The 27401-nt window shown below is 39.3% G+C and overlaps 1 protein-coding gene across 1 annotated transcript in view; it reads left to right on the forward strand.

The window, feature by feature from the left end:
* Positions 1 to 6: 6 nt before the first annotated feature.
* PSME4 (proteasome activator subunit 4) overlaps positions 7 to 27401 on the forward strand; it is a gene marked incomplete at its 5' end in the record, with an annotated part of 102806 nt that continues 75411 nt past the window's right edge. The window contains 3 exons of the mRNA XM_004710219.2: positions 7 to 200; positions 15639 to 15779; positions 19063 to 19179. Of these exons, the coding sequence (XP_004710276.2) occupies positions 7 to 200; positions 15639 to 15779; positions 19063 to 19179 (452 nt within the window). The remainder of the gene's footprint in view (positions 201 to 15638; positions 15780 to 19062; positions 19180 to 27401) is intronic.

Genomic DNA, 27401 nt, shown 5'->3' on the forward strand with positions numbered 1-27401 from the left:
CCGGGCGGGCTCCCCGGACCGGATCCGCGGAGCTTCGTCCCGCAGAAGGAGATCGTCTACAACAAGCTGCTGCCCTACGCCGAGCGGCTGGACGCCGAGTCCGACCTGCAGCTGGCCCAGATCAAAAACAACCTGGGCCGGGCCGTGCAGCTCCAGGAGCTGTGGCCCGGAGGTCTCTTCTGGACCAGGAAGCTCTCCACGTAAGTGCCCCGACCTACGGGCCGCACCGGGGGCCGGGCCCGAGCGCGGGCGTCCGGGCAGTCCTGTGTCCCAGAGCCGAAGCCCCGGCCCAGGTCGCTTCGGAAGCCCGGGAGGCACTCCCGCCACTTTGCCGCGGGACTTTCCCGGTGCTGACCAGCCCTCCGCGTCTCCCCCGGCTGCCTCTCCCCCAGGATTTGGGCTGTTGGCCTCCGACCCACAGGCTCCGGGGAGCCGGAGGGGCCCCGGCCCCCAAGGGGTAAGGATGAGCTGCTGCCCCGAGGGCCCTCTCTGGCCCTTGCCGGTCGCGGGATCGGTAGTGCACACACAGGAACTCTCCACGCGGATACTCGCTCGGATTTTGTTTTCCCGAGGTACCCGTCTCCCCAGCGCCCTCAATGCGCACCTAGCAACTTTTCTGCCCTCAGTTGCTGACTGTGAAGGAGGCCGGAAGGAAACTTCTGGGTTCTGCTTTTTTGGGCCTGCCTAATTTTGTGGGTTGGTTGAAAAGATAGGCTTGAAACAGTGTCCCAGAACATCCTTGGGAAGTGCGTTGAGAAGTCCAGACGTGAACGTCGAGCGTGGAACCTGGGGACACCGTGTGTTGCCCTCGTTGTGATAGTGCCTTTGGAAAGGCGTTCACGGTGGGTGCTAAGAAGACAGTTATTAGTACCCGGCTTGTGCCAGTTTTTGAGTAGCTTCGAAGAACGTGCATTACCTAAGTTCTGGCTTCTTTGCATAGGTGCCAACCAGAGTGGAGCGTCACTGAAAATGGGGGGTGGGGGAGTCGGAGTAAAATAGAAGGGAGGGCAGGGGGAGGTTAGAGCCTTTGTTTGCGTTAAATGCTTCTAAACATTTCTGAAACAGAATTTTGCTGTAGCCTATTGGATTAACTATTTAAAATCCATAACATTGTAGGTTAATGCAAATGGCTATGGATGGGTGAACACACAAGACGTAAGTAAGTCACTTGGACAAGGTTTACCCAAAGCTGCTGAGTGAACTGGGTGATGACTCAGGATTTTGTAATGCAATAAGTCCTCTCTATGTTTCATCACATGGAATGATTTTTATCTGTCAGTTTATTAAAGGCCCCTTAGACAAATTGCTTGGGGGCAAATGAGAATACATTTTTAAATAGAAAGAAGCAAAGTGAGAACACCAATTTTCCCTTCTTCCAAAAGTGACAATGAGATGACAGGGTTAAACACACTCACCCACCTAGCCCCTTCGACAACCCTCCTTTTCCAACTAAACTCCAAAACCATACTCAGCTGTCAAGTCAGTTCTGACTCAGCAAGTTTGGGTGTTAGGGTGGATCCATAGAAAACGTGGGGAAAGAACCACTTTTAGTCAATGGGAAGAACATTTTATAAATGTTTGAAACTTAAGTGTTTTCTTCAGGTGAGCCTCCCAGGTGTTTGTGATCCTCAGGCACAGTGAAAATCATTTGTCAGTTCCAGTAAATCCCCATTTTAATCACTTGGGTCAGAGAATACCATTTTTGTGTATATAGACAATTCCCTTTAAATGCACAATTTGTGCCAATGTGTGTAGTGTGTCTGGCTTGTATTTACAAGCGGTCTACAAAGACATTTTCTGAAATACTTATCAGGTTTGGTAAATTAGCACATAGGGCTTTGTTGGTCTTATTTGATAAGCACAGCTTTTACTAGAAAAGGTTACAGGGGAACACCTTTTGGTGTTTAGGGTAGAGTTGTAATTAAACGGTTCTGCAACAACCAACCCTTTGTGATCATTTATGGCAAATTAACCATTCAGAAATGCTGTCAGGTTGAATTTCATTTTGGAACAGCAGTTAAATTGCTGCCCACTGACTCCTATGACTGCACTTGTGACATTTTGAACTTGATGGGGCAGGTGACCTTGACTGTGTTTTTTGTTTCTTTCCCTCCTATGTCATATGTGAAGGGGAACTGCTTATGGATGAGCGTACTATTCTTTAAGTCTTGCATGCTGCACAAGTTAATATCTAGCTAATGCCAAAAATCTATGACAATAGCTGTCACTAACCTAAGCAGTGGTAATGTTTAGGACTTGGCAGAAAAATCAGAAGATGGCAATGTTAATAAAATCTAGTTTCTATAATGAAGTTACTTAATCATGTGTTATAGTATTTTTGTACTTGAAATACGGGGTTTGACTAAATAATCCCTGAGAACCCTTCCTGTTCTCGTAGTCTACAATTTCATTTTTATATCCTGTAGCACCCCAAATAATCCAATGTATTTTTCTGTCAGAATTGGTTGAGTCTTTAGCGAGGTTCTGAAATACTTGTGCAGATCGAGTACTTAGCTAAGGAAGATCAGGGTGGAGTGCCTGTGTAGAGACTCTGGGACTGGATCTACACCCAGAAGTGTGCCCCCTTCATCTGGGTGTTAGAGGGTGTGGAATTGGTGAGATAATCAGGCTCTGCATTCCACCCTCCCTTTCTGACTTTTCACATCATTTTAGTAGTTACTGTAGTTATTTCAATCCATCTTGAGACTTGAAGTCTGTTTAGTGTCTCTATTCCGAGAAGTTATTTCTATGTATTAATATAACAAGCTATTGTGTGATGTAACATTATGGGCCACTTTTTAAAGAGAGAAATTGAGACAAATTGGAGAAGGGACGCCCAAGGGAGTTGGCCTTTGGAGAGTGACAAGGCAGTGAAAGCAGCTCTTGGATGGTCGTTTATATGGCTCCCGTATGAATGACGGGAGCGTGAGAAAGATCATCTTGGAACTCCCTTTTTCTCTGCCCTCCTGGATTTACCTGAGCAGGGGTGGGGGTGGGGTGGGGTGGGGTGGAACCTCGGCTTAACTCTTTTTGCCAGTGATGTCACCTGGTAGGCGTTAACCTCTTTCAACCTTGGATCTTTTATTTAGAAAGTGAGACTTACTCTGTTTTTCAGACTCTTAGATTTTAGTAGCAGACTGCCTATAAAAACAAAATATTAAACACATTTCATCTTCAGGCAGATGAAAGCCACGGTTATTTATTTTTTTAATTGTTTATATTTCATTGCTAACAGAAAACACACTGGGCTTGACATCTGCCCGGCCTCTCAAATGTGGTTCTTGTCATTTGGTCTGCGGGACGGGTGAGGGTGGGAAAGGAGGACAGGTGGATGGGCTACTGTTTCCTGGATGGGAACCCTGCCCATGTTCGTTTCCTTTTCATTCTGTTTAAAATACAGTTTTGATTTTAGTAAGCATATAGGTGAATCGAGTGTAACATGAAACAGATTTGTCCTTTTTTGTTACAGTGAAATGCCTCATTCTATGCTGTTTTATAATGAAATGACTATATTGAAGAATCATTTCATTAGCTAATTAAAGCTGATGCTCTCTTGAGAGTGAGCTTGCAGTTGCTTATTGTGAAGAACATTTATGTAGACATCCTGCATACGAATTGGATTATCCCAGTTGAAACCACGTAATGGATCTAATTGGATTATATCACTGCCAGAAACAAAAGTTTAGTCAAGGTTGCTCTTAGCTGCTGCCTAGTCTGCCCTCAATTGAGAGGCACACCGTGTGCAATGGAGTGAAATGGGGATTGGCATGTGCTATTCCATGGTTGGTTGCAGAGTGGACAAGTGTGGTCCATAAAGCTGTCATTGGCTAATTTTCAGATTGCCAGGCTCCTTCCTAGTCCGTCCTAATGGGGAAGCTCCCTTCAAAGCTGCTCAGCATCAGAGCAACCTGCAAGCCTCTGGGTACAGGGGGTGGGGTGGGTGGAGGGCCTACACATAAGGTGTGTTGGTTAGTAATCAAACCCTGGGTGGAAACCCAAGATTTCTGCTACTGAAACAATCATGGTGCCAACTGTCATATATTTTTGACCTTTGGATTGTAAAACTGTCAAAATATACTGACCTTTCGATAGTAAAAAGTATTTCTTAGCCCCTCAAAAATCAACCTCACTGCCATTGAGTCCGTTCTGATCCATAGTGACCCTAATAAGACAGGGCAGAACTGCCTCTGTGTGTGTGTGTCTCTGTTGGAGGGACATACATTTTTCTAACAGTTATTTAATGGCACAATAAATAAAGCATTCTAAACAAGATTTTTTTAGACAACACTGTAATTATAAAAAATATGCAGGTTCCTTATCAAATAGATACAAAAAGACATAAACCCACCATCCGTTCTAAATTCATGTATCACATCCCTCCATATTTGGAGCATTGTACTCACTCTTAAACATGTTTCTACTTTGTATCACTGAAGGAAAACCAAACCTACTGGTTTTGAGTGAATCCAAGGTTGTAAATCTTGAGAGCAGACAGCCTTCTCTCTCACCATTTGGGGTGCCTGGGGGTCTGAATGCCGACCTTGTGGTTAGCAGGCCAAAGGACTTTTTTTTTAAAAGGAAAAAGCAAAGAAAGCAGAAACCCACTGTCAAACCTTAAAAAAAAAAAAAAAAAAAAACAATAATCTGGTATCATTTTGATCAAGCCATCAAATCTTATTTCTTTTGCAACATTATTTAACTTCTAAATTAACATAGTTTCATTTGCATTGTTTTCAGTTTGATTATAATCAAAGACCTTATGGAAAGATTAAAATAAATAATCACTCTATCATGCGCTTACCTTTGGAGAATTAGCAGTAACCCTGGGATATCTTCATTTAGAAAACATCCTGAGATGTAATGGCTAATATATAGCTTGACAACATAGTTGAGGCAGGAGACAGGCTTTTAGCAAAATGTAATTATTTTAATGTTTTATATTGGCAGGGCATTTGGGGGGTAGTTTTACATCAGTGAAAGATTTCTGGAAGTTTCCCTATGTTTTCTTTTAGTGTGCATTGTTGTTCATTTAGAGCAAGCAAGGTGGTAGCAATATGAAAGAAGTTTAGAGAAAGGGGAAAAAAAGAGATCTAAGTGCATTTACTTGAAACCGAGTGTATATTAATGCCTCACAGTCAGGCACCACAGAAGGCAGTTCAAGAGAAACACACCTCTAACCCTTTTCTTCTGAGAGCCACATGTGTCCTTCCCCATAGGTGGGCTAAGTGTTCTTGCTGTGGTGTTAAAAGTTTTCATTGATTTTAGTTCTATGAATGTTTTTTCATGCACGCTTAGTAAATAAGCACACAGCTTATGAGCCAATTTTTTTCGTGGTAGGACTTGGAAATTAACTTTTTTCCTATTTCTTGAGATTCATTCCACTTACTTTTCAGTGTAGATTAGGCATTGGCAGCTAGCCATTAAGTCAGCTGCTCCCTTCTCAAACAGATAAAAGGAAAGGAGGAAAATGAAGCTGTTTGCTCCTGTAAAGATTGCAACCGCAGGAACCCTGTATAGGGTTGCTATGAGTTAGAGTTGACTTGATGGCTCTGGGTTTTGTTGTAGAAAATTAGATCGGTTTCATTCATTGTATGTCGATGGTGAGTTAAGAGCATGGCTCAAGCATGCAAACAAACAAACCCTACATTCATTGAGACTGTACCCTGCAGTGTTAAAAGCAGCACTTGCCGTGGACGGGTTCCTTTGAAATCTGAGGTTGGCGACTCCAGTACTCAGCCTTCCCTTTTCAGTGCAGCCTCTCCTGGTGCCTTGTCCCGGTTTGCGTTTTTCATTTACTCATTTCTCCACCTTCACGACAGGAGTGTCATCACTGTTTACTTCTTTCCTTTATCCCCAGGATGTATACAGTGCTGGGTACATTCCCAGTTACTTGTTCATATTAGAATTGGCTTAAGTTTTTGTAACCTAAAAAATGCCAATCTAAGAAATTGTTAACTTTTACCCGCAATAGAGAAAACAAATTTGGGGTGGAATTCCTATTAATATTGGGCTCAAAAAAAGGTAAATATTGAACCAAAGAAGCCAGGAGAAGGAACATTTGGGGCTAAGGAAGGAAGCGGTGTTATTTATAACCCAAAGTGAGTGTGCAGTTGTGGAGCTTTGCAAAGTAAAGTAGTATGGGTTGGCATCAGGAGTTTGAGACTGACATTTGAAATACGGTAAATGGTTTTTCATTTTTTAAATATAGTATTGTTATGGTTAAGTATTTGGTATTATACAATTTAGAGTATAATTATTTAATGTTCAGTAGCTGACCCATAGCCCTCTGGTGGTGGCTTTTGCCTTTGTAATGATAATTTGGCTAATGGTGAAATTAAGAAAACAACATTTCCCCCACAATATCTAGCTCCTAAAATCTGAGTTTAAAAATAAAATAAAAGCTTTTTTTTTTTTTCACTTTCCAAGGAAACACTTAATAACAGTACAGCTATGAAATGGTATAAGAACACAACAGTACTGTAGTTTGAACAGGTTGATGACTGCCTAACAATTATTAAAAACGCTATCTAATCTTATGTTAGACATAATAAATGGAATGTGTTGGCAATTTTGGAACTGTTAAGGTGTGGGTGTTTTATTTAGCTTTCTGACAATTTTCTTTTTAAGCCTAGGATGGAAGAGGAAGTTTTCAGAGTAAGAAATTTTAGGACCACAGTCTTTTGCTTGTGAATGTGTGTGTTTTCAGGCAGATACTCTTTTTCTTATTTATCTTATTCAAACAGATGTTCAATAGACATAGGAATTTTGTACAGATTCCTAAAAAATAGTATGCTTTACATCCTTTATATTCGGTAATTCCTCAGAACTCTGGAATATAAGTACACTTATTATCCCAGTATTGCTCTTGAAGAGACAAAGCTTAATTAGGTTATAGAACAACTAATTTGCCTGGCGTTGAGAGTTCTTGTTCTTAATCAATCCAGACTGTGTCCAGAGGAAGGAAAGCTCCCTGGACTTAACCCTAGGAATTCTACTCAGGAGGAGAACCACAGCAGTGCCTTGAGGTAGGATTTGACTAGGTAAGGAAGAATTGTGGGGAGCCATTTAATATCGGAAGAAAACAGATAAAAACCTAGTGAATTGGCCATCCCACCTATTCATCCAACAAAACTGTCCCGTATGATTTCCGAGACTAATCTTCATGGGGGCAGACTACCACCAGCTGATGGGAGCAGACCTTGACTTTTGGAATAGTGTCCAAGTGCTTTAACCACTGCACTAAGAAGACTTCTTAAATTGGCCATTTATTATTGTTGGTTCCAACTCTTAACACCCTAATGCAGAACAAAAGATTGCCTGGTTCCGCACTATCCTTAACACGTGTTGATGTGTTTGAGCACAGAATTGTAGCCACTAATGTCTGTCTATCTCATTGCACATCTTTTTTCTTTATCCTGGCCCTCTACATCTGCATTTCCCAAAGTGGGCAATGCACCCTGGGAAGCAGGAGGGTCGGGGTGGGGGGAGCGGGAGGGTGATGGTGGTGCAGCTCCAAATCAGTTACCTGCACTTTATCATCAATTACGGGTCATAGAACAAAAGTTTATAATTGTCAGTGGCATGCTGAGTAAATTTTTTTTTCCTGAATCAATTTGGAAACCTATGCAGTACTATACCAAGCCTGATGTCCTTCTCAAGGACGAATCTGTGTTGAACAATAACTTGTCCAAAGTATGTTAAATGAAGTCTTCCCATCCATGATTTTAAGGAGCCTCACCTTACTTTAAAAATAGATGTATTCTTCTGCAGTCCATGGTTTATTCCTTATCATTTACCAACACTGTAATCAAATTTATCAATTATCTTTTGTTCTTTTTGATTCATTGTACAGGTGTCCCATAAATAAGTCCTTAATCCTCAAAGTGATAGCCTTGCATTTTAATACTTCGTTACAGGTCTTTTGCAGTAGTTTTGCCTAGTGCATTCATTGTTGTTTGGTTTCTTGACTTCTAGTTCTATAAATGCACATCTAAGTAAGTGAAATCTTTTTCAACATCCATCTTTACTCCATTTATCATGAGAATTTTTTTTTTTTATGCTGAGGTGTAATTCATATTGAAAACTGTAATCATCGTTCTTTATTAGCTAGTGCCTCAAGTCCTCCTGGCTTTCAACAAACAAGCAAGGTGTATCTTCTACCTATCACATATTATTAATAATTCTTCCTTCATCCTGATGCCACCTTCTTCATAGAGTCTATCTTACTGGGTTATTTGCTGAGCTTCTGGTGAAAGGATACAACCCTAATACATACTTCTCCTGTTTTAAAGTCATGTCATACCTTCTTTTCTGTTCTGTGGACATGTTTTACATGAGCACAATTAAGTGTACTGGAATTCCCATTCTTAATGTTATCCTTAATTCTGACCCACACAGTCAAATGTGGAGTTTATACAAGTAAACATCTTTCTGGTATTCTCTGTTTTCAGCCAAGATCCCTCTGGCCTGAGCAATGATATCCCTCCTGCCTCGTACTTCTGAATCTGGCTCAAATTTCTGGAAGCTGTTTATGTACTATTTACAGCTGTTTTACATTTATTTATCTTCAGCAAAAGTATACTTTCATGTGATGTTAATGGTATTACTAGTTCAATAATTTCCACATTCTGTTGTATCACCTTTTCTTTTTGAATGGGCACAAATACGGATCTCTTTCAGTTGGTTGGCTAGATGCTTTTACAGTGCTTCATCAGATTGTTGAAACATTGTAAGTGATATTACATCAGTTCCTTAAGCCTTGTTTTTCTACTTCAGTGAAAAGCTTCAGTGAAGCTTGAGCAATTGATTCTTGATCATATGATACCTCTTTAAATAGTTGAATGCCAACCATTTCTTTTTGGCACACTGATTCTGTGTATTTCCATGGTCTTATTTTTTTGACTATATATTGTGATGTGGGTAAGAGTTTATATTGTAAATTGGTTTTCCATGTAATAATTTATAAATTTTCTGTTTTGTGACATAGATCTTTATATATTTTCCTAATGCTTACTTTATTGTTCAATATTTTGTTTGCAGAATCAATACTGCAACTTGTGGCTTAAATTTTTTTTTCTTCATGCAATTTGAGAAATGCTTGACATAAGAACTCCAGGTCCTTGCACATTTCATTTTAATAACTTTGTCCCCTTGAACTACTCGCTATTTCTTTTCTCACAATTGAATCATGATAAATGGAGAAAAGATGAACATATTCAAGGATTTCATTTTATGTAGTTCCACAGTCAGTGCTCATGAAAGTAGTAGTCAAGAAATCAAACTGTATTGCATTGGGCATATCTACTGCACAAGACCTCGTTAAAGTGTTCAAGAGCAAAACGTGTCATTTTGAGGTCTAAAGTGTGCCCAACGTAACTAACCCTTACATGCTTTGGAGTAATAGTCATCCATTATTAACACCTGATAATGATGCTTCTATTTTTTCCTCCTTTCTCTCTCGAGACATATATGATGTTGTTAGGTGCCAGGGAATCATAGCGACCCTGTGTACAACCGCACAGAACACTGCTCAGTCCCTGTTACCCTCACAGTGGTCCATTATGCTCGAGTCCAGTGTCGTAGCCCCTGTTGCTTACATGGGTGAGTGCAAAGCATTCCAGCGTGAGAGTAAGATCATCTTAACTTTGATGCACCTAGCATGCTTCTGAAAGTGTCCTGGTGTGTAGTGGACTGTGCTTTGGACTATTAACTACAAGTTGAGTAGTTCAAATCCAGTTATTCCACGAGGGGGGAGCACTTTCTGCTTCTGTAAAGATTTATTTAAAAAAGATTTATAGCTTCTGAAACCTGAAAAAGCCGTTCTACTCTGTCCTTTAGCATTACAGTGAGTTGGAATCAACTTGATGGTGGGGTGGGGGTGGGATAGCATGCCTTGTTAATCTAGTTGCTAAGAGAGTCTATTGCTAATTGAAAGGTTGGCAGTTCTAAGACAAGGGAGAAATTGTAGTCCTGATGCTTTCACAGATACCATCCGTGGACCCCTAGGGAACATTTCTATTCTGTCTTATATAATGTTCCTATGAACTTGACAGCAGTTGATTTGTCCTTGTTCCATACCGACTTTGAATTAATCTTTTACTGTGTGTGTGTGTGTGTGTGTGTGTGTGAGAGAGAGAGAGAGAGAGAGAAGGGGGGGGAGGAGAGAGAGAGATAGCCCCTCTCACTTCATAGTCCATGCTCCTTGGAGGGGAAATGGGGGAATAAGGGGCATTTTGTTGGCTTTGTCTCCTGACTACACATGTGCACTGATGCACTCAGAGCCGTGCTTTCTGCTGCTGCTTGTCTTTTATTCTAAACATTCCAATTATTTTGACGTTGGTTTGACTGTTCAAAGTATAACCTAAACGATGGCAGCATTCTAATCTTTGGAGGCTATTCATTGATACATAACGAAACCATAATTAAAAAGTGAATCACAAAATACTCATGAAACTTCATTTATCCCAGTTGTAATACTTAGTTTTCTAAGTGGCTGGCGTTTTCACACCCAATTTTGAGTTCCTTGCCCATAGGAGTATTTGAGTCACACTGTTTACCTCTTTCAGTGTCTTAAACATGTCCCTTGTTCTAGAAATACTTTTTGAATAAACAAGTGGTTGATTGAAAAGAGGAGGGTTTATAAGAGAAAGATTTATGAAAAGGAGAGTTTATGAGAAAGCCATTTAATTTTGTTTACTCATTTCCTAGTAATGAAAAGCTAATTAAATTTGTAATAGTATGCTAGAGGGCTTCAGAGAGCTCGTGAAAAAGGATGAGTCATTCCTAAACTTAATTTTTTTGGCTTGCTTTTGCCTTTTTGGCGTTCTACTTGGTGGCACATCTGGAAGAGAAGAAAAGCCTCAGAGTGATGCGGCTGCACTGGAGAGCGCATGTGGGGCTGTGGGAGAGAAGAGGTGAAGTTACTGCGGTGGTTTTGTGGTGTTTGGGGATTCTGTTGGTCATGGTAGTTTTCTTTGCTGTATTTTGTATTTCTAAATTAAAAACCAAATCAAACTCACTTTTGGTGAGTCAGTTCTGGTTCAGTAGCAGATTACATGGGGCTTCCCAGACTGTAAATCTTCATGAGAGCAGATACACTCATCTTTCTCCTGCTTAGTGGGTGATAAGAGATGAGACTTTCTACTCCCTGAAAGAGTTAGTCTCAGAAACCCATAAGGCAGTTCTGTGTTCTACAGGGTTGGAATTGACTTGCTGACAATGAGTTTATGTTTTCTTTTTTAAATAACATTATAAGATACCATTTTCACTAAGATAATAATAGAAATATAGAATTATATGTAGAGCAACTGAATGAAAAGAGCTTTGTATTACCTTTTACTGCTCCCCCACCCCTTGCTGTGTTTTTTAATCCCGTTCTTGTGAGTGGATGGAATATAACTTGTCACCTGCACGTTCTCTACTGCTTAAGAAATCTATTAGCAAAATTAATCATGGCTTGCTAATGGCATTTTTAGTTTAAAAACTTAGAAGGTCCTATTGCCAACCCCCCATTGTCCATCAGTGTAAATAGTGCTCATTTAAGAGTTTGATTTTTGATTATTGATTCACGGAATGCCACCCAGAGCCATTCTAAACTTCCTTTTTTCAACAGTGTTAAATTCTATACCACTGGATAAATTAACAGTGGTTTTCAACCTTCCTAATGCTGTGACCCTTTAATACAGTTCGTTCCTCATGTTGTGGTGACACCCCCTCCCCCTAACTATGAAATTATTTTCTTTGCTACTTCATTACTGTAACTTTGCTACTGTTGTGAATTGGGCAACCCCTGTGAAAGGGTCGTTCGACCCCCAAAGGAGTTGCGACCAACAGGTTGAGAACCGCTGCTCTGGTGAACCCTTTCTGACCATAGTCGAGGGATGTGAGCAGTCTTTCTATCAGACAGAGAATACTGTAAATCCCACTCTGGCAGATGTAATTCGATTAAAATGCAATACCCCCTTTGACCCATTTAAAATTTGTTCCTCCTTTTTTTTTCTTGATTGAAATTTTTTTTTGCTGGTGTTTTGTGTGTGTGTGTGTGTGTGTGTGTTCCAGTACATGAAATCCAGCGTAGGTCTGTCTGTAGACACAGTAACGGGACTGAGGGCTTCCTGGGAGTGTGTGTGGAGGGAAGGTTGGAAAGAAAGAAGGCGCTCACAGTGAGGACGAGGAGGAAGAAAATGTTTTAGAATTGGTTTTAGTGATGTTTATGCAACTCTTTCATAGGATTGAACTATGGAAGTGATGAATAATATGTTAATAAAACTATAATAGGAAAAAACCTTAGTTGGAAAAAAGGAGTAGGGCACTGGCAAATAGGACCTTTTTTAAAAAAAAAATAGGGTCTATTACAATAGATTTTTAAACTTAAATATTAAAAAAAATGAAGAGTAGTTTTAGAAAGGAAAATTCTAAAAACAAAAGGGAGAGGGTGGGTTACTAGTTTCCACTCCCAGAAAAAAACTTAAAAAAAAAATTCCTTCCACCTATGCATGTGTTTAGCTATCTCCATATGAATTCATTTACAGCTTTATTTCGATATAACACTCAGTATTTTAGATGAACTAGGCTAAGAGCCCTGGTGGCATGGTGGTTATGCGTTGGACTGTTAATAACAAGGTCAGCAGTTCGAAACTAGCAGCCGCTTGGGAGAAAAACAGGGTGGTTTACTCTCATCCAGAGTTGAAGTCTTAGAAACTCACAGCGGGGGAGTCCTAGCAGGTCATTGTGAGTCAGAATTGACTCTTGTGATAGCCAGTCTGGTTTGGTTTAGGCCAAGGGGGAGTCCTGGGGGTTAAGCGGGTCATGCATTGACTAGGCGTCTGACCTCGAGGCCAGCAGTTCAAACACGCCAGCTGCTCCGTGGGAAAAACGAATGAGGCTTTCTGTTTCTGTAAAGATGTGCAACTCCCAGAGTCCCCCGGAGCAGCTCTGCTCTGCCTTCCAGGGTCTCTGTGAGTCAGAATGGGCTCCATGGCAACGAGCTTGGAGTTGTTTTGTTTTTGAGGCGAAGATGGGTCACAATACTAATGTATTTTCACTCAGTTCTGAGGTCGGTATGTTGTGCTTAGACCACATTCCCCTTTAAGGATGAACCTAATTCACTTGGACCTCCAGTCTAACTTTACTCACAGTGTCAGTTCCGTATGCTGAGTGTTCTAAATGTACAGCTTGATGAATTTTTGCGTTTTGCATGTGGTACATGGAACCACCACTGGGATTAGGGTGTAGAACATTTCTACCACCTAATTAAGTTTCCTTTTCCCAGCCAACCCTCCTCCCTGAACATATCTATATCTATTTGATCCTTTTGTGTTTGTTTTATTTTGCTCAGTGTGATGACTGAAATTTGTCCACACTTTTGTACATGTCTTTGGTTGACATAGTCACTCCTCTCATGAATATCTAGTAGTGGATTGCTGGGCCACAGAGTGGGCTAATGTTTAGCTTTACTAATGATAGCCAGCAGTTTTTCCAGAGTGGCATTGACATTCCCACCAGCAGTATCTGAGAGGCCTAGAGTTGTCCTGTCCTCACTAGCCAGACTGGTGGAAAGTGGTCTTTTCTTGCTATTTTAGTTTGATTTTACTAATGAATAATGAAGTTGAGTACCATTTTATGTTCTTTTTAGTCACATGGATATCGTTTGAGAAGTGCCTGTTTTGCCCACTTTTTAAAAAATTGGTATGCCTTAATTTGTATGAGTTCTTTATGTACTTTTGATACAGGTTCTTTGTTAGATTTATGTGTTATAAATATCTGTTTGGCCTTTTAAGATAGTGGCCTATGAAAGTTCTTAATTTAAATGAAGATCAATTAAATTTTTTTCTTTTTTTTGCTTATGCTGGCCTGGACTGCATTCTGAGATAAATCACCTGCTGTTTGGCAAAAAACAAAACCAAACCAAAAAAAAAAAATCAACAGTGGGAAATAGGTTTCTGAGTAATTCTCCTAAGATCTCTGATTTCTTCTGTTTATTCTGGCCCTAAGAAGAATCATGCCTCTTTGATCCCTTCTGAAAATTCCGTCAAACAAAATCTGTTCATTTCCCTGACTGAATAAACGCAGGATGCTATTGTTTTAGTAGTCGTCCTTTGATAAATTTAGAAATGCACTAGCCAGGTGTAATGAATGATACTGAATTAATACACTGTTAGAGTATTAATACTTGGGCTTTGTGACTTTTGTGTCCCATCCGGCACCTCTAGCATGTAGCATGTGATGTAATCTGGTGCTCACATCTGTGTATCTGCTACAGTCACAGGCATGGTGTGTCTTGGTCATTCCAGTGGCTGAGAGCAGCAGTGCTGCTCCAGTTTTTTGCAAAAATCAGTGTCCCTAACCCTTGGGGACACCTAGAGTACTGGCAAAGCCATTGGAAAGCAGGGATATGGCTTTGAACTCTTGTTTTATCTTTAAAAAATCTGTGCCGAGTTTGGGCATATAGGTTGAATTTAAAGATTTCATTGAAATAAATATGCATACCAATACCCTTCACTATATGGTTGGAATTGACACGAGGGCAGTGAGTTTGACTTTGTTATTTAACCCAAAGTAGTTAGTTTCACAATAATGATTGGCAGAGTCAGAACACTTCCTCAGGTCTCGTTGCTCTGTACCAGTACTGTTTGGCCTCCTTACTAAGTTGGGGTCATGAGTTTTTATATGGACTAGTCAGAAAAGCAATTTTTTATCTTCATCTACCATCAACCCACTGCCATTGAGTTGCTTCTGACTCATAGCGACTGTACCTACAATCTACTGTTTAAATGCCTTGAAAGGACAAAAAAGAACTGAATACAGAGCAGCTAAGAAAAAAATTAAGTACTCTTGGTAGACTGGAGCTTGAGGATCTTTTGGAAAATAAAAAGTAGTTCTTAGGTGCCCTAACTTTTGAAGTTAAGCATGAATTTAATCAAATCTTAATTATCATTGGGGGAGAGTTGCTAAAGATCGTAGAAAGAGTATTAGTGCTATCTTTTTATTTTTATTTGTCTATAAAATGACCTTTGTCAAAAAAGAGTTTATGATTTTACTTGTCTAGTAAGTTATAAAAGTTATATCTGGATCCTTAAACATGCTGTTTTTAATAATTTTTACTCTTGTGGACACATTTTCTTTATATTTGTTTTAGTTGACGCTTTTGGAAACTTTCTAAAAATGTATAATTGAAGATGTAATTGTTGGAAAGCAACGTAACTTTTATTATAATTAGGAGTTAACTCTTGGGATTACAAGTAAGCTATATATGTTCTTAAAAGGTCTGTGCATAATATAAGAAGCTCTTATATCTATACTCTTACTCTATTTAATTTTAGTTATATTGTTACGGTGTTTCAGAGTAGTTTCAGTAGACCCTTTATTTCAGTGAATCTTACCTTATTGAAAAAGTATGGATGGGACAAAGGAGCTCTTTTTATGACCAAAGGCCTGTTCAGAGCATATACCAGCAAGACAGTGGTGCTTTCATTGGTTCATAAGAGCTCATTATCATCGTAAGCAGTCTCATTGAAGGATAGAAAACATTTTTGCTGCATAATGATGAGAACCAATAAAAATGTTTGCCCTCCAAGGAATTTGAAATGAGGGTTCTAACATATTTTTAAAGGCAGGTGCAATTTTTTTTTTTCTTGCAGGTATATTCGACTTTATGGGAGAAAATTTAGCAAAGAAGATCATGTTCTTTTTATCAAGTTATTATATGAACTGGTATCAATTCCCAAACTGGAAATCAGCATGATGCAGGGATTTGCCCGTCTCTTGATCAATTTGTTGAAGTAAGTCAGTGTTTTATGACTTTTGCGAAGGTTTTAAGGGGCTTTGTTTTATTTTTTTCCCCAAGACTTTAGGGAACAAGGAATAAATGTTCTTTAATAAGAAGATTAAGTCATAAGTTGGCCATTTGGTTAAAAAGATAACAGAAGACATCATGATAGATTTAATCATGCATGTTCATAACCTTGGAGTTAAAATTGTATCTTCCCATAAAGCCTTCTCATTGAATTCTTTATTGGTTAGTTGCTTAATGTATTATAGATTATAATAAATCATGTGATTTGCTATGCCAGGAATAGCACAATCAAGAAGAATGGCATGGCACTCATGTCAAAAAGGACATTGTAAAATCAATCATGAAGCACCATGCTGTTTGTGATAAGATTTTATCTCTACCTTCAAGGAAATCCAATCAATATAACTATTCAAACTTCCACAACCACAAAAGCTAGTGATAGAGAAACTGGAAAATTCTACCAACTTCTTCAGTCAAAAATTGATCAAACATATAATCTAGATGCACTGATAATTGTTTGTGGTTGGAATTACAAAAGTTGGAAACAGGAAGGAACAGTAGTTGGGAAATGTGGTCTGGGTGATTAAAACAAAGGTGGAGGTCGCATGATAGAATTTTGCAAGACCAACAACTTGTTTGTAGTAAATACCATTTTTCAATAACACAAAAGGGGACGACTATATACGGGTACTTCTCCAGATGCAATACACAGAAATCAAATTGACTACATCTGTGGGAAGACACGATTGAGAAGCTAAATAGCAGCAGCTAAGCCAGGTCAGGGGATGACTGTGGAATAAACCATCAGTTCCTCTCCTGTGGAAGCTCAGGTTCAAGCTGAAGAAAAACTTTAAAAGTTCATGGGAGCCAAAATATGACTATAGGCATTCAACTATTCCACCTGAATTTTGAGAACACCCCAAGAATAGATTTGCTGCATTGAATGCTAATTACAAAAGACCGAATAAGCTGTTGGAGACATCAAGAACATCATTTCTTTTCTTTCTTTTTTTTAAAAAACAGTTTTATTAGTGCATAATCCACATGTCATACAATTCAATAGTTAAATCATATCAAGAAGAATTAGAACATCATTTTTGAAGAAAAAAGCTTATTTAAAAGGAAAGAGGAGCATCAAAGTGAATGTCAAAAGAGACTAAAACGTGTTGTTAATCTTATAATAGCTACAGCAAATGGAAGAAAGGATGGTATCAGAGCTGAACAGAAAATTTTAAAAGGCAGCTCCAAAAGACAGCTGCTGTAATGAAATGGGCAAAGATCTAAAGTTGGAAACCCAAAAGGGAAGAAGAACACTCATAGCATATCTTAAACTGAATGAGCTCAAGAAAAAATTCAACCCCTGAGTTGCAATCTTGAAAGATTCAATGGGCACAATATTAAATGATTCAGAAGCATCAAAAGAAGGTGGGATAAGACACAGAGTCACTGTACCAAAAGAACTAGTTAACATTGATTGTTTGAAGACGTAGTATCTGAGCAAGAACCAGTGATACTGAAGGAAGAGGTTTAAACTGTACTGAAAGCATTAGCCAAAAACTAGGCTTCAGGAATTGATGAAATACCAATTGAAAGGTTTCAACAAGCTAATGAAACTTGGAAGTACTTAATGTGTGTATACCAGGAAATTTGGACGGCAGCTACTTGGCCAACTGATTGGGAGAGATCCATATTTGTCCTCACGCCAAAGAACGAGGTGACCCAACAAAATGCTTACATTAAGGAATGTTATCATGGATGTCACGTGCAAGTAAAATTTTGCTAAAGATCATCCAACGGCAATTGCAGCAATACATTGACAGGGAGCAGTGAGTGGTTCAGGCTGGATTCAAAAGAGGACGTGGAACGAGGGATAGCATTGCTAATGTGAGATGGATCTTGGAGCGAAGCAAAGAATACCAGAAAGATGTTTACTTGTGTTTTGACTGTGCCAAAGCATTCGACTATGTGGATCATAACAAGCTATGGATAGCCTTGAGAAGAATGAGAACTCCCCAACACTTCATTGTGTTCCTTCGGAATTTGTACGTGGATCAAGAGGAGATTGTGTGAACCAAGCAAGGGGATACTGGGTGGTATAAAATCAAGAAAGATGTGCTATACAGGGTTGTACTCTCTCACCATGCTTATTAAATACGTATGCTGAGCAAATCACCTGAGAAACTGACTTATATGAAGAATGTGGCATCAGGCTTGGAGGAAAATATGCAGATACGAGATATGCAGATGACACAACCCTGCTTGCTGATAGTGAGGAGGACTTGAAGCACTTGCTAATGAAGATCAAAGATTTCAGCCTTCAGTGTGGATTACAACTCAATGTAAAGAAGAACAAAAATTTCACAACTGGACCAATGATAAATGGAGAAAAAGCTGAAGCTGTCAAGGGTTTGTCTTGTTTGGATCTATAATCAATGCTCATGGAAGCAGCAGTCAAGAGGCCAAAAGACATGTTGCATTAGGTAAATCTGCTGCATAAGACCTCTTTAGAGTATTGCAAAATAGGGATGCTACTTTGAGGTCTAAGGGTATACCTGACTCAAGCCATGGTATTTTCAGTTCCTTCATATGCACTTCAAAGCTGGACATTGAGTGAGGAAGACACTTAAGAAAATAGATACATTTAAATTATGGTGCTGGCAAAGAATATTGAAAAATACAGTGGAGTGCTAAAAGACCAAAATGATTTGTCGTAGAAGTATGACCAGAGTGCTCCTTAGAAGCAAGGATGGAAAGACTTTCTCTCCCCTACTTTGGACGTGTTGTCAGGAGAGGCCAGTCACTGGAGAAAGACATCACACTTGGTAAAGAGGAGGGCAGTGAAAAAGAGGAAGTCCCTCAACAAGATGGATCGACACAGTGACTGCAGCAGTGGGCTCAGACGTAAGATCAGTTGTGAGTATGTGCATAAGTGGGTCGGAATCAACCTGACGACACCTAACAACAACAAATTATAAGTCCCTTGAAGAGAGAGATCATATGTTTTCCTTATTTTAAAACTTCTAGCATAATGCGAGATATATTCTCTGTACATAGTGTACCTTGTAAGACATTAGAGTAAGAAGCTCCTCCATAATCATGGTAGCATACATAGTCATGCTCGTGTTTGGTGCTCTTTGAGATTTGAGCAGTCACAGGACTCTGATGCATTATCTTTCTAATACCATGTTCTGCCAAGGAGTGGCTGTGAATGGGATCAAACAAAACCCACTGTGTTCACATGTAATTCATTACATTTTTTTTTTAATTAGGAAAAAAGAACTTCTTTCAAGAGATGATTTGGAGTTACCTTGGAGACCACTTTATGACATGGTAGAAAGAATATTGTATTCCAAAACAGAGCACCTCGGATTAAATTGGTTTCCTAAGTAAGCATTTCCATTCAAATTATTTCTTTGGGGCCACTTAGAGCTTTTAGGAGATAATCTTGATTTTAAAATATTGAATGCCCTAACTAAGCTGTATCTGGAGGTACAGTGTGTGTGTGTGTGTGTGTGTTTAAGTAATCTTATTGGGGGCTCTTATAGCTCTTATAACATTCCATATATCAGTTGTTTCAAGCATATGTGTACATATGTTGCCATCATTTTTCTAAAGATTTACTTTTTATTTGAGCCCTTGGTATCATCAGCTCCTCTTTTTTTCCTCCCTCCCCAAGGTACAGGTTTTTAAAACATTCCCACTAGGGTATATCCAACAACTAGTTTCGACAAGGCAAGGGGGTTTTTGTTTAAAATTTCTATTTTTATCATTAGAAGTAATATGCATTTGGCATGCTTTCCTTCATCATATATCATGTTTTAATTCTTAAAGTAAATTGTGTTGGGGTATTTTCTAAAGGATACACTTTTCCCAGTTTATAGGACACCGCACAGTCCTTGGTTTGGTTTTAGTGATGTTTAGACTAAGATTCTGTTGTCACTTACTGACTTCTTGCATACAATATCTCAACTCTTCAAGACCTGATTTGTTTATTATACTTTGTTTTGTACTTTGGATTTTATGGACTAGAAGTTATCATCTGTCACTTTTAGTTAATTATGACCTTGGACTAGATTGCAAAGTATTTTATCATTTCTACTCAGAGGTTCTGTCTAGTTGTGATTTAGCTTTCAATTTTCTTATCTATTAGAATGCTTGACTAAAGTGCTTTTAAATTATTTGTGAATGAGGATTTATTTTTCTTGTTTTTTTTAAAGAGCTGTTCTCATTATCTAAGATCATTGGTTATTTGTAGGTACTCATTTTTCGAAGAGTACTTGTATTTCATAATTATATTATTTTTCCCTTTTTAAAAATCATTTTATTGGGGACTCATATAGCTTTTATCACAATCCATCCATTCCATCCATTGTGTAAAGCACATTTGTACATTCGTTGCCATCATCATTTTCAAAACATTTTTTTCCTACTTGAGCCCTTGGTATCAGCTCCTCACTTTTCTTCCCCTCCCTCCCTCTATTTTTCCTTTTTTATTACTTAAAAAATTTCCATGACTCACCTCTTTAATTTTTCCTCAATTCTAGGTATGTTGACCTTATTGCACTGTTTGCTGTATACTCTTCAGTTTAGCTAATGCTTGATTCTCATACTATGGAGTTTATTTTAAAATGCTTACAAATGGCAGATTTCAAAAGATTTGAGGTTGTAGATACATGGTAAATAGTAAAATGATATAAATGGAAAGGGTGAAAGATAGGACTTACATGTCAGATACATTCCATATGTTAAAATGAAAACCATTTGAACTATATAAGTAGCAAAATCAATCATGAAACTAAATAATGTTATGTGAAAATATATTTTAAAGATATTTATTAAACCCAAAGCATTATATAAGTTGTTATTGAGTTGTCCCCTATGGAGAGCATGAGGTGGACTGGATTAATTGAGCCGTCATGGGGAAATGGGAAGGAAAAAAAAAGTGAAATTTTGATTGGAAAATCATCACTGTATAGATTTCAGGGCCCTTAGAACTGTTCAAAACCAGTACTTTTTCTGAAATTTTGTTGGCTGGTATTTTTGCTAGTCCTGAAGTCTTTGGTAAATGGAGGAAGAAAGTAATTTCTTTGATCTTTGTTCTTCAGTAAGTCCTGTATTTGCTACTGCATATAACCTTTGCAAGCTCAGCCATTTCTTTCTAAGTCCCATGTGGTCATTAACGTCTTTGCAGGGAAACCTACTGTTTTCTCATAACATTTCCTCTGTGCTTATTTCCCCTGCCATGCGTCTTGCTAGCATCTCACTAGGTCTCTTCCTGAAGTTTCATACCATGCTTGCATCTTGTGGAAACCTTCCTCATTAGGACTTTGTCCTGATTGTTCTTGGTCTTTTGCAGAGACTGTACCTTTGTTGTAATTTTTGCTTTGTGTAAAGCAACAGCTCTCTACACTTAACACACTCATTGTCTCATACTGTATATGGTACATTGCTGTTCTGTAATGACATTCATAAATATAACCAACCTGCACTCATTTAGGAGCCCTGATGGTGTAGTGATTACGAGTGGTTTGAAACCACCAGCTGCACCTCAGGAGAAAGATGGAACTTTCCACTCCCTTACAGAGTTAGAGTCTCTGAAACCCACAGGGGTGATTCTCTGCCCTGTCCTATAGGGCCCCTGGGAGTCAGAATTGACTCGATGGCAGTGAGTTTATACTCATTGCCTGTTTTTAATAACAATGAACATAAATAATGCTTTAGATATGGAGGAGAAATCTCCTTGAAAACCAACAGCAGCAGCAGCCGTTTATTATAAAACTATATGTCTCCAACTTGTAGGCATCATTACACTAAAAGAGCAATCCACTATAATGAACATGTTTGGAATTAAGAGAAAAGAGGATAAAAACAGTATGAATAAGAAGTACAAATAAATGTAAGTTCAGGAATGTCGGTGGGTATTAAATAAAAAGTAGTGCTAGGAGATACGAGGAAGCATCCCCAAAAAACTGGAACACCCCCCTCCCAAAGCTATGTATATATACACATCTTTTTACAAAACAACCCTATGACCTTTATTTATTTATTTATTTTCCCCTATGACCTTTAAAGTACTATCCATTACACTTTATACATTTGTCAAATCTGCAATTCCATTCTTGGAAACATTTTTAAAATCCCTTTGTTTGGATGGTTGACAGCACCTCCCTTGTTGGTTTTTTGTTTTCCTTCTTCTTCACCTCTTCTGCACAGTCAAATTCCTGTCCTTTCATGTCCCTCTTCATTCAAGAAAACACAAAGAAGTCACACAGAGCGAGGTCAAGTGAGTAAGGTGCATGAGGCAAGAGAGGCTTGCTGGTTTTTTGCCAAAAACTGGCTGAGAGGGCTGCGTTAGCAGGTGCATTTTTGTGGTGGAAAAACCAGTTCCCCATCTGCCACAAATCAGACCTTTTTTTGCCTACACTGTTAAGCAATCTTTTTTTTAAAATCGTTTTATTAGGTAGGGGCTCATACAACTCTTATCACAATCCATACATACATCAATTGTGTAAAGCACATTTGTACATTCATGGCCCTCATCATTCTCAAAACATTTGCTCTCCACTTAAGTCCCCGGCATCAGGTCCTCATTTTTCCCCCTCCCTCTCTACTCCCCCCTCCCTCATGAGCCCTTGATAATTTATAAATTATTATTTTGTCATACCTTGCCCTGTCTGACGTCTCCCTTCACCCATTTTTCTGTTGTCCACCCCCCAGAGAGGAGGTAACATAATAGATCCTTGTAATCCATTCACTCTTTCCAACCCACTCTCCCTGTACCCTCCCAGTATCGCCACTCATACCACTGGTCCTGAAGGGAGCATCTGCCCTGGACTCCCTGTGTTTCCAGTTACTATCTGTACCAGTGTACATCCTCTGGTCCAGCCAGACTTGCAAGGTAGAATTCGGATCATGATAGTGGGAGTGGAGAGGAAGCATTTAGGAACTAGAGGAAAGTTGTATTTTTCATCGTTGCTACATCGCACCCTGACTGGCTCGTCTCCTCCCCGAGACCCCTCTATAAGGGGATGTCCAGTAGCCTACAAATGGGCTTTGGGTCTCCACTCCACACTCCCCCGATCATTCACTATGGTAAGATTTTTTTGTTCTGATGCCTTATACCTGATCCCTTCGACACCTCGTGATAGCACAGGTTGGTGTGCTTCTTCCATGTGGGCTTTGTTGCTTCTTAGCTAGATGGCCGCTTGTTTACCTTCAAGCCTTTAAGACTCCAGACGCTATACCTTTTGATAGCCGGGCACCATCAGCTTTCTTTGCCACATTTGTTAAGCAATCTTTTCAGAACCTCTCAACAGAAAGCTTGATTAACAGTCTGACCTGTGGGAACGAACTTCAAATGCACTACAAGTTGACATTTTCATCCATTGGGGAAGTTGACAGACATCCAGAACAAAGTTTGTCATCAATCAACATTTTACCTTTTTTGAAACAAGAAAACCACTTGTACACCTGAGTTTTTCCCCTAACACCGCTCTTGTAAATTATGTTTAACATCACAACAGTTTCTGAGACATTTTTCCCAAGCAAGGAACAAAATTTCATGGCCACACACTGTTCCCTTAAATTGGCTGTCACAAAAAATGAGGTTCTAGCGAAACTGCTCTTAACAAAAAAATTCACTGTGACCAGAGAGAACCTTACCAGGCGTCACCACTGGGTGTACTAACTCAGAGTGAGTTGCTGGATACCCACCTAGTGGGAAAAATGCATACTATGAAAGCTCTGCTCTGTGCAGTGCATTTCCGGGGTTTTTCTTGGGGTATCCCTTTGTGTAATAATTTTTTAAAAAAACATTGAAATAATAAGAGGAAAATAACTTTAATTTCAGATTGCTCGACTGAGCAAAGATGAGCTAGATGAACCAGCTTCCTTTTAACATCTTTCACTTCCACTTTTTTCCCATGAACTTTTTAGAGTCCCTTTGTATTGCCACAATAATTTCTCTTGTACGAATGTGTAACGGAGTAGTTAAAGTCCATAGCAAACAGCTTCACATAGGAAAGCAATGGAGGCAGAGGGGAATTGATTAAAAGGGGCAGTGGAATGTGAAGTGGAAGAGAAATCGTGCAATCAATTCTGGAGAGAGTATCAGTAAGATAGAAAACCAATAATGCCAAAATAAAGAGCTGCTGTTGGTGCTGCCTACTTCGTTCCAACCATAGCAATCTTGTGTTCAGCAGAACAAGGTACGGCCTGATGTTGCATCCTCCCAGTAGCTCTTGCGTTTGAGCCATTGTTGTAACTTGTGTCAGCCTCTCTCATAAGGGTATTCCGCTCTTTTGCTGACACTCTTATCAAACACAACTTCTTCTCCCTCTCCTGGTTCCCTTCGATAACTAGTCTCGATAACATGAGACCAGTCCTGCCACCCTTCTAAGGAACATTCTGGTGAAGTTCTTCTAAGAAAGATTTATTTGTTTTGACTGCCCATGGTACATCCAGTATTCTTTACCAGCATGATTCAAATGCATCTATTTTGTTTGGTGTTCTTTAATTATAGTCTAGCTTTTATGTGCGTATATATGGGGCTATTGAAAATACCAGAGCAGGTGCACCTGTGTCCACAAGTGCCGTTACTTTTCAACGCTTCAAAGAGATCTTTTGTCACTGCAGTCTGACAAACTGATGTATAAGTGATGGAAAGTAATGTTAGCATGTAAAGCAAGGTTTATCTTACCCTCCCCAAAAGGATGGCAAATAACAGGAAGCATTTTAGGAAATTCTGGGAGGTCCAGTGTTTTGTTGTGTGTGTTAATCGCCAGCCGACACTTGTGTCTGACTCTTACGGCAATCTTAGGTGCACATAGCTGCTATATACAACTATCAGACCACCGTGGAGATTTCACCGGCAGAGCAAGTGCCACGATTGCCATTTGGAGAAATGACATGGTGGCTGTATCTGACCATCTCTGGCTACAAAAGGGCAAAGGAAAATCCAACTCTACCAGGCAAATTGCCATAGGCAGATGCCAGACATGCCTCCGTCCTCCATCCTCCTCCTCCCCACTTGTGAGCCCAGCAGTTCTTGCCTGTGCATACTACTTCTGTGAAGAGTGCAGCAGTCCCTTGCAGTGGTCACATAGAACTCAAAGGCAACACTCCTGAGTATGAGGGCTTATGAGGGAAATGAATAGATTATCACAATCCAGGATTAGAAAACATTAAGGATATAGTCATTGGCCCAGAGCAGCACCTCTTCTCTTGGTCAGCACCTCTCAGCCTCACAGTCCCTTGGCTTCTGACACTTTGGGCCAGGAAGCCCGCCTGCCCGCCCTTCTGCCTCACTGCCTTGTGATTGACCTCAGTGGAGGGCCTCATGGTGACTCTGCTGCTTCTGCCATTCCCCAGAGGGAAGTGCCCTCCGGTGGTGGCTCTTTCTTGGAGTTGAGGTCTCTTCTGAGGTGGCTCTCGTATCCCGGGGAATGGCAAAGCCAACTATTCCGAGGTAAAAGTCCCAGTTACTTTATTCGCATGGCCCCATCCAATCATTTGATTTAGTTATATATAATTAAATTCATTTTATCACACCATTCAGTGGAATTTAAGACAACACCTGTTAAAACTGTAGGCCTTTGTAACAAAGTATTAAAGGTGCTGAAACTTTTTATATAAATAAAACAGTTGGACCACATTTTATTTTCAGATACTTTAGATGTTATTCTAAATAAAGTAGCAGAGGAATTTAGCAGTCTTCTTACTTAGAAATGTAAGAGAAACCAATTGGGAAAGCAGGCAAAACTTAATTTCCTTGTTTATTAGAACTATTTTCTGTCCACTGAATTTCTAAGAGGAAATAATTAAAATTTTTATTTTTTAAATTTTTGTTTAGCATGCTAATGTGGTGGGGTGTTTAAATTTTTGCAGTCTAAAGCTAAAATTATGAAAATTTACCAGCATTTTACTTCAGAAAGTTAATTTTATAAAGAGCCATTTAATGTGGCATATGCTTGGAATTGGTACTCTTTTGAGTATTTTTATCTTGGCTGTATTCTGACACATTTTGAAACAGCTTTGTCAGCTCACTAGCATGTCTCTAAAGTGTTCCTACTATTTTTAGAATTACTATTTTTATGCAGCTTTTTGTTGCTTAAAGTCTATGGTACTTACATTGTGAAAATATTATATACAGAGCATATGTTAGTATATATTCAGTGTTTCCCCATTTGCCTTTGAGAACATTTGTTTATTCTTAAACTATCAATAAAGCCTTAAGGTTACAGTTTCCTCTCCTCCTAGGGACAGAGGTACTGGCTGCTGCCAAAGGCTAGCCCGGTCTTTCAACCTCGTCAACCCTGGGTGGCAGTTCCACTCTGGCCCGCATGATTGCTGTGAGTTGGAGTCAGTTCAGTGGCACCAGCAGAGTCATCACATGCCGGCCCATGGGAATGGCATGTTCTTGACCTTGTTTGGGATCTCCTGGCTCATGGTCACATTTCTGAGTCTAAGTTATTGCCAGTAACTCATGACTCTAGCTACATAATTTAACTTAATAATGAAGTGATGGAAGTAGTTTCTTTGGGGACCTGTTGAAACTTTTAAAACGTAAAAGACTTAATATAGGCATTTTGTTAATAAGCAAGGCAAGGATTCTTAATTAGTGTTAGTGGAGCGCTCTACATGATTTCATATTTGTGTATGTGTTTTAATTAAATTAGAAAATAAGGAGTTCATTTTTATTAATTACTTTGAAAACTTCAAAAGTTGCCCCTGTGCTGCAATTTTTCCTTTTAAAAAACTGACCTTTTAAAAAGCAGTTGAAAAAATACTTCAAGTTGATCGGGTATTCATCACCTAATGCAGCTGTGTGCTCCTTTTACTTGACTGATAAAGGCTTTTGATTTCATAACTGCTGCTTAGTAGACATTTCTTTTCAGTATCATAGTGGTATAGGTTTTTTCTTTAAGTAATTTTAATGAAAAGACAATGTTAGTGCTGTATCAGTGATGGAAAATGTTGAAGAACTTAAACCTTTTTTTTTTCCTTTTCAAATGTTTTTATTGGGACTCGTACAATTCTTATCACAATCCACCCACCCATCCATTGTGTCAAGGCTTATACCTTTCTTATGAGATTTTTTACCCTAATCTTATGAAAATTGACTGAAAATTCATTGCTTGCTAATTTGAGCAATATTGTGTTTTGAAAGATTAGATGTAAGATGGATTATCTTCGACTACATTTCGCAGGATTTGTTTAGAATTAAAGAAGCCAGGTAAACCAGTTCTGGAAGAGGGAATGTCTGGCATATATATATATTTTTAATCATTTTACTGGGGGCTCATACAGCTCTTATCATATTCCATCCATCCATCCACTGTGCCAAGCGCATTTGTACTATGTTGCCATCATCATTTTTAAAACATTTTCTTTCTACTTGAGCCCTTGATATCAGCTCATTTACTCCCTCCCCTACCTTCCTTCCCTCATGAACCCTTGATAATTTATACTATTTTTTCATGTCTTAAACCAACTGCTATCTCCCTTCTCCCACTTTTCTGTTGTTCCTCCCCTTGGGAGAGGGTTATATGTCAATCGTTGTGATCAGTTCCCCCTTTCTCCCCCCACCTTCCCCTTCCCCTCCTGGTAT

The sequence above is a fragment of the Echinops telfairi genome, unplaced genomic scaffold (genome assembly GCF_000313985.2).
Source record: "Echinops telfairi isolate 266 unplaced genomic scaffold, ASM31398v2 ScPeMD7_2573;HRSCAF=3158, whole genome shotgun sequence".
Lineage (NCBI taxonomy): Eukaryota > Metazoa > Chordata > Mammalia > Afrosoricida > Tenrecidae > Echinops > Echinops telfairi.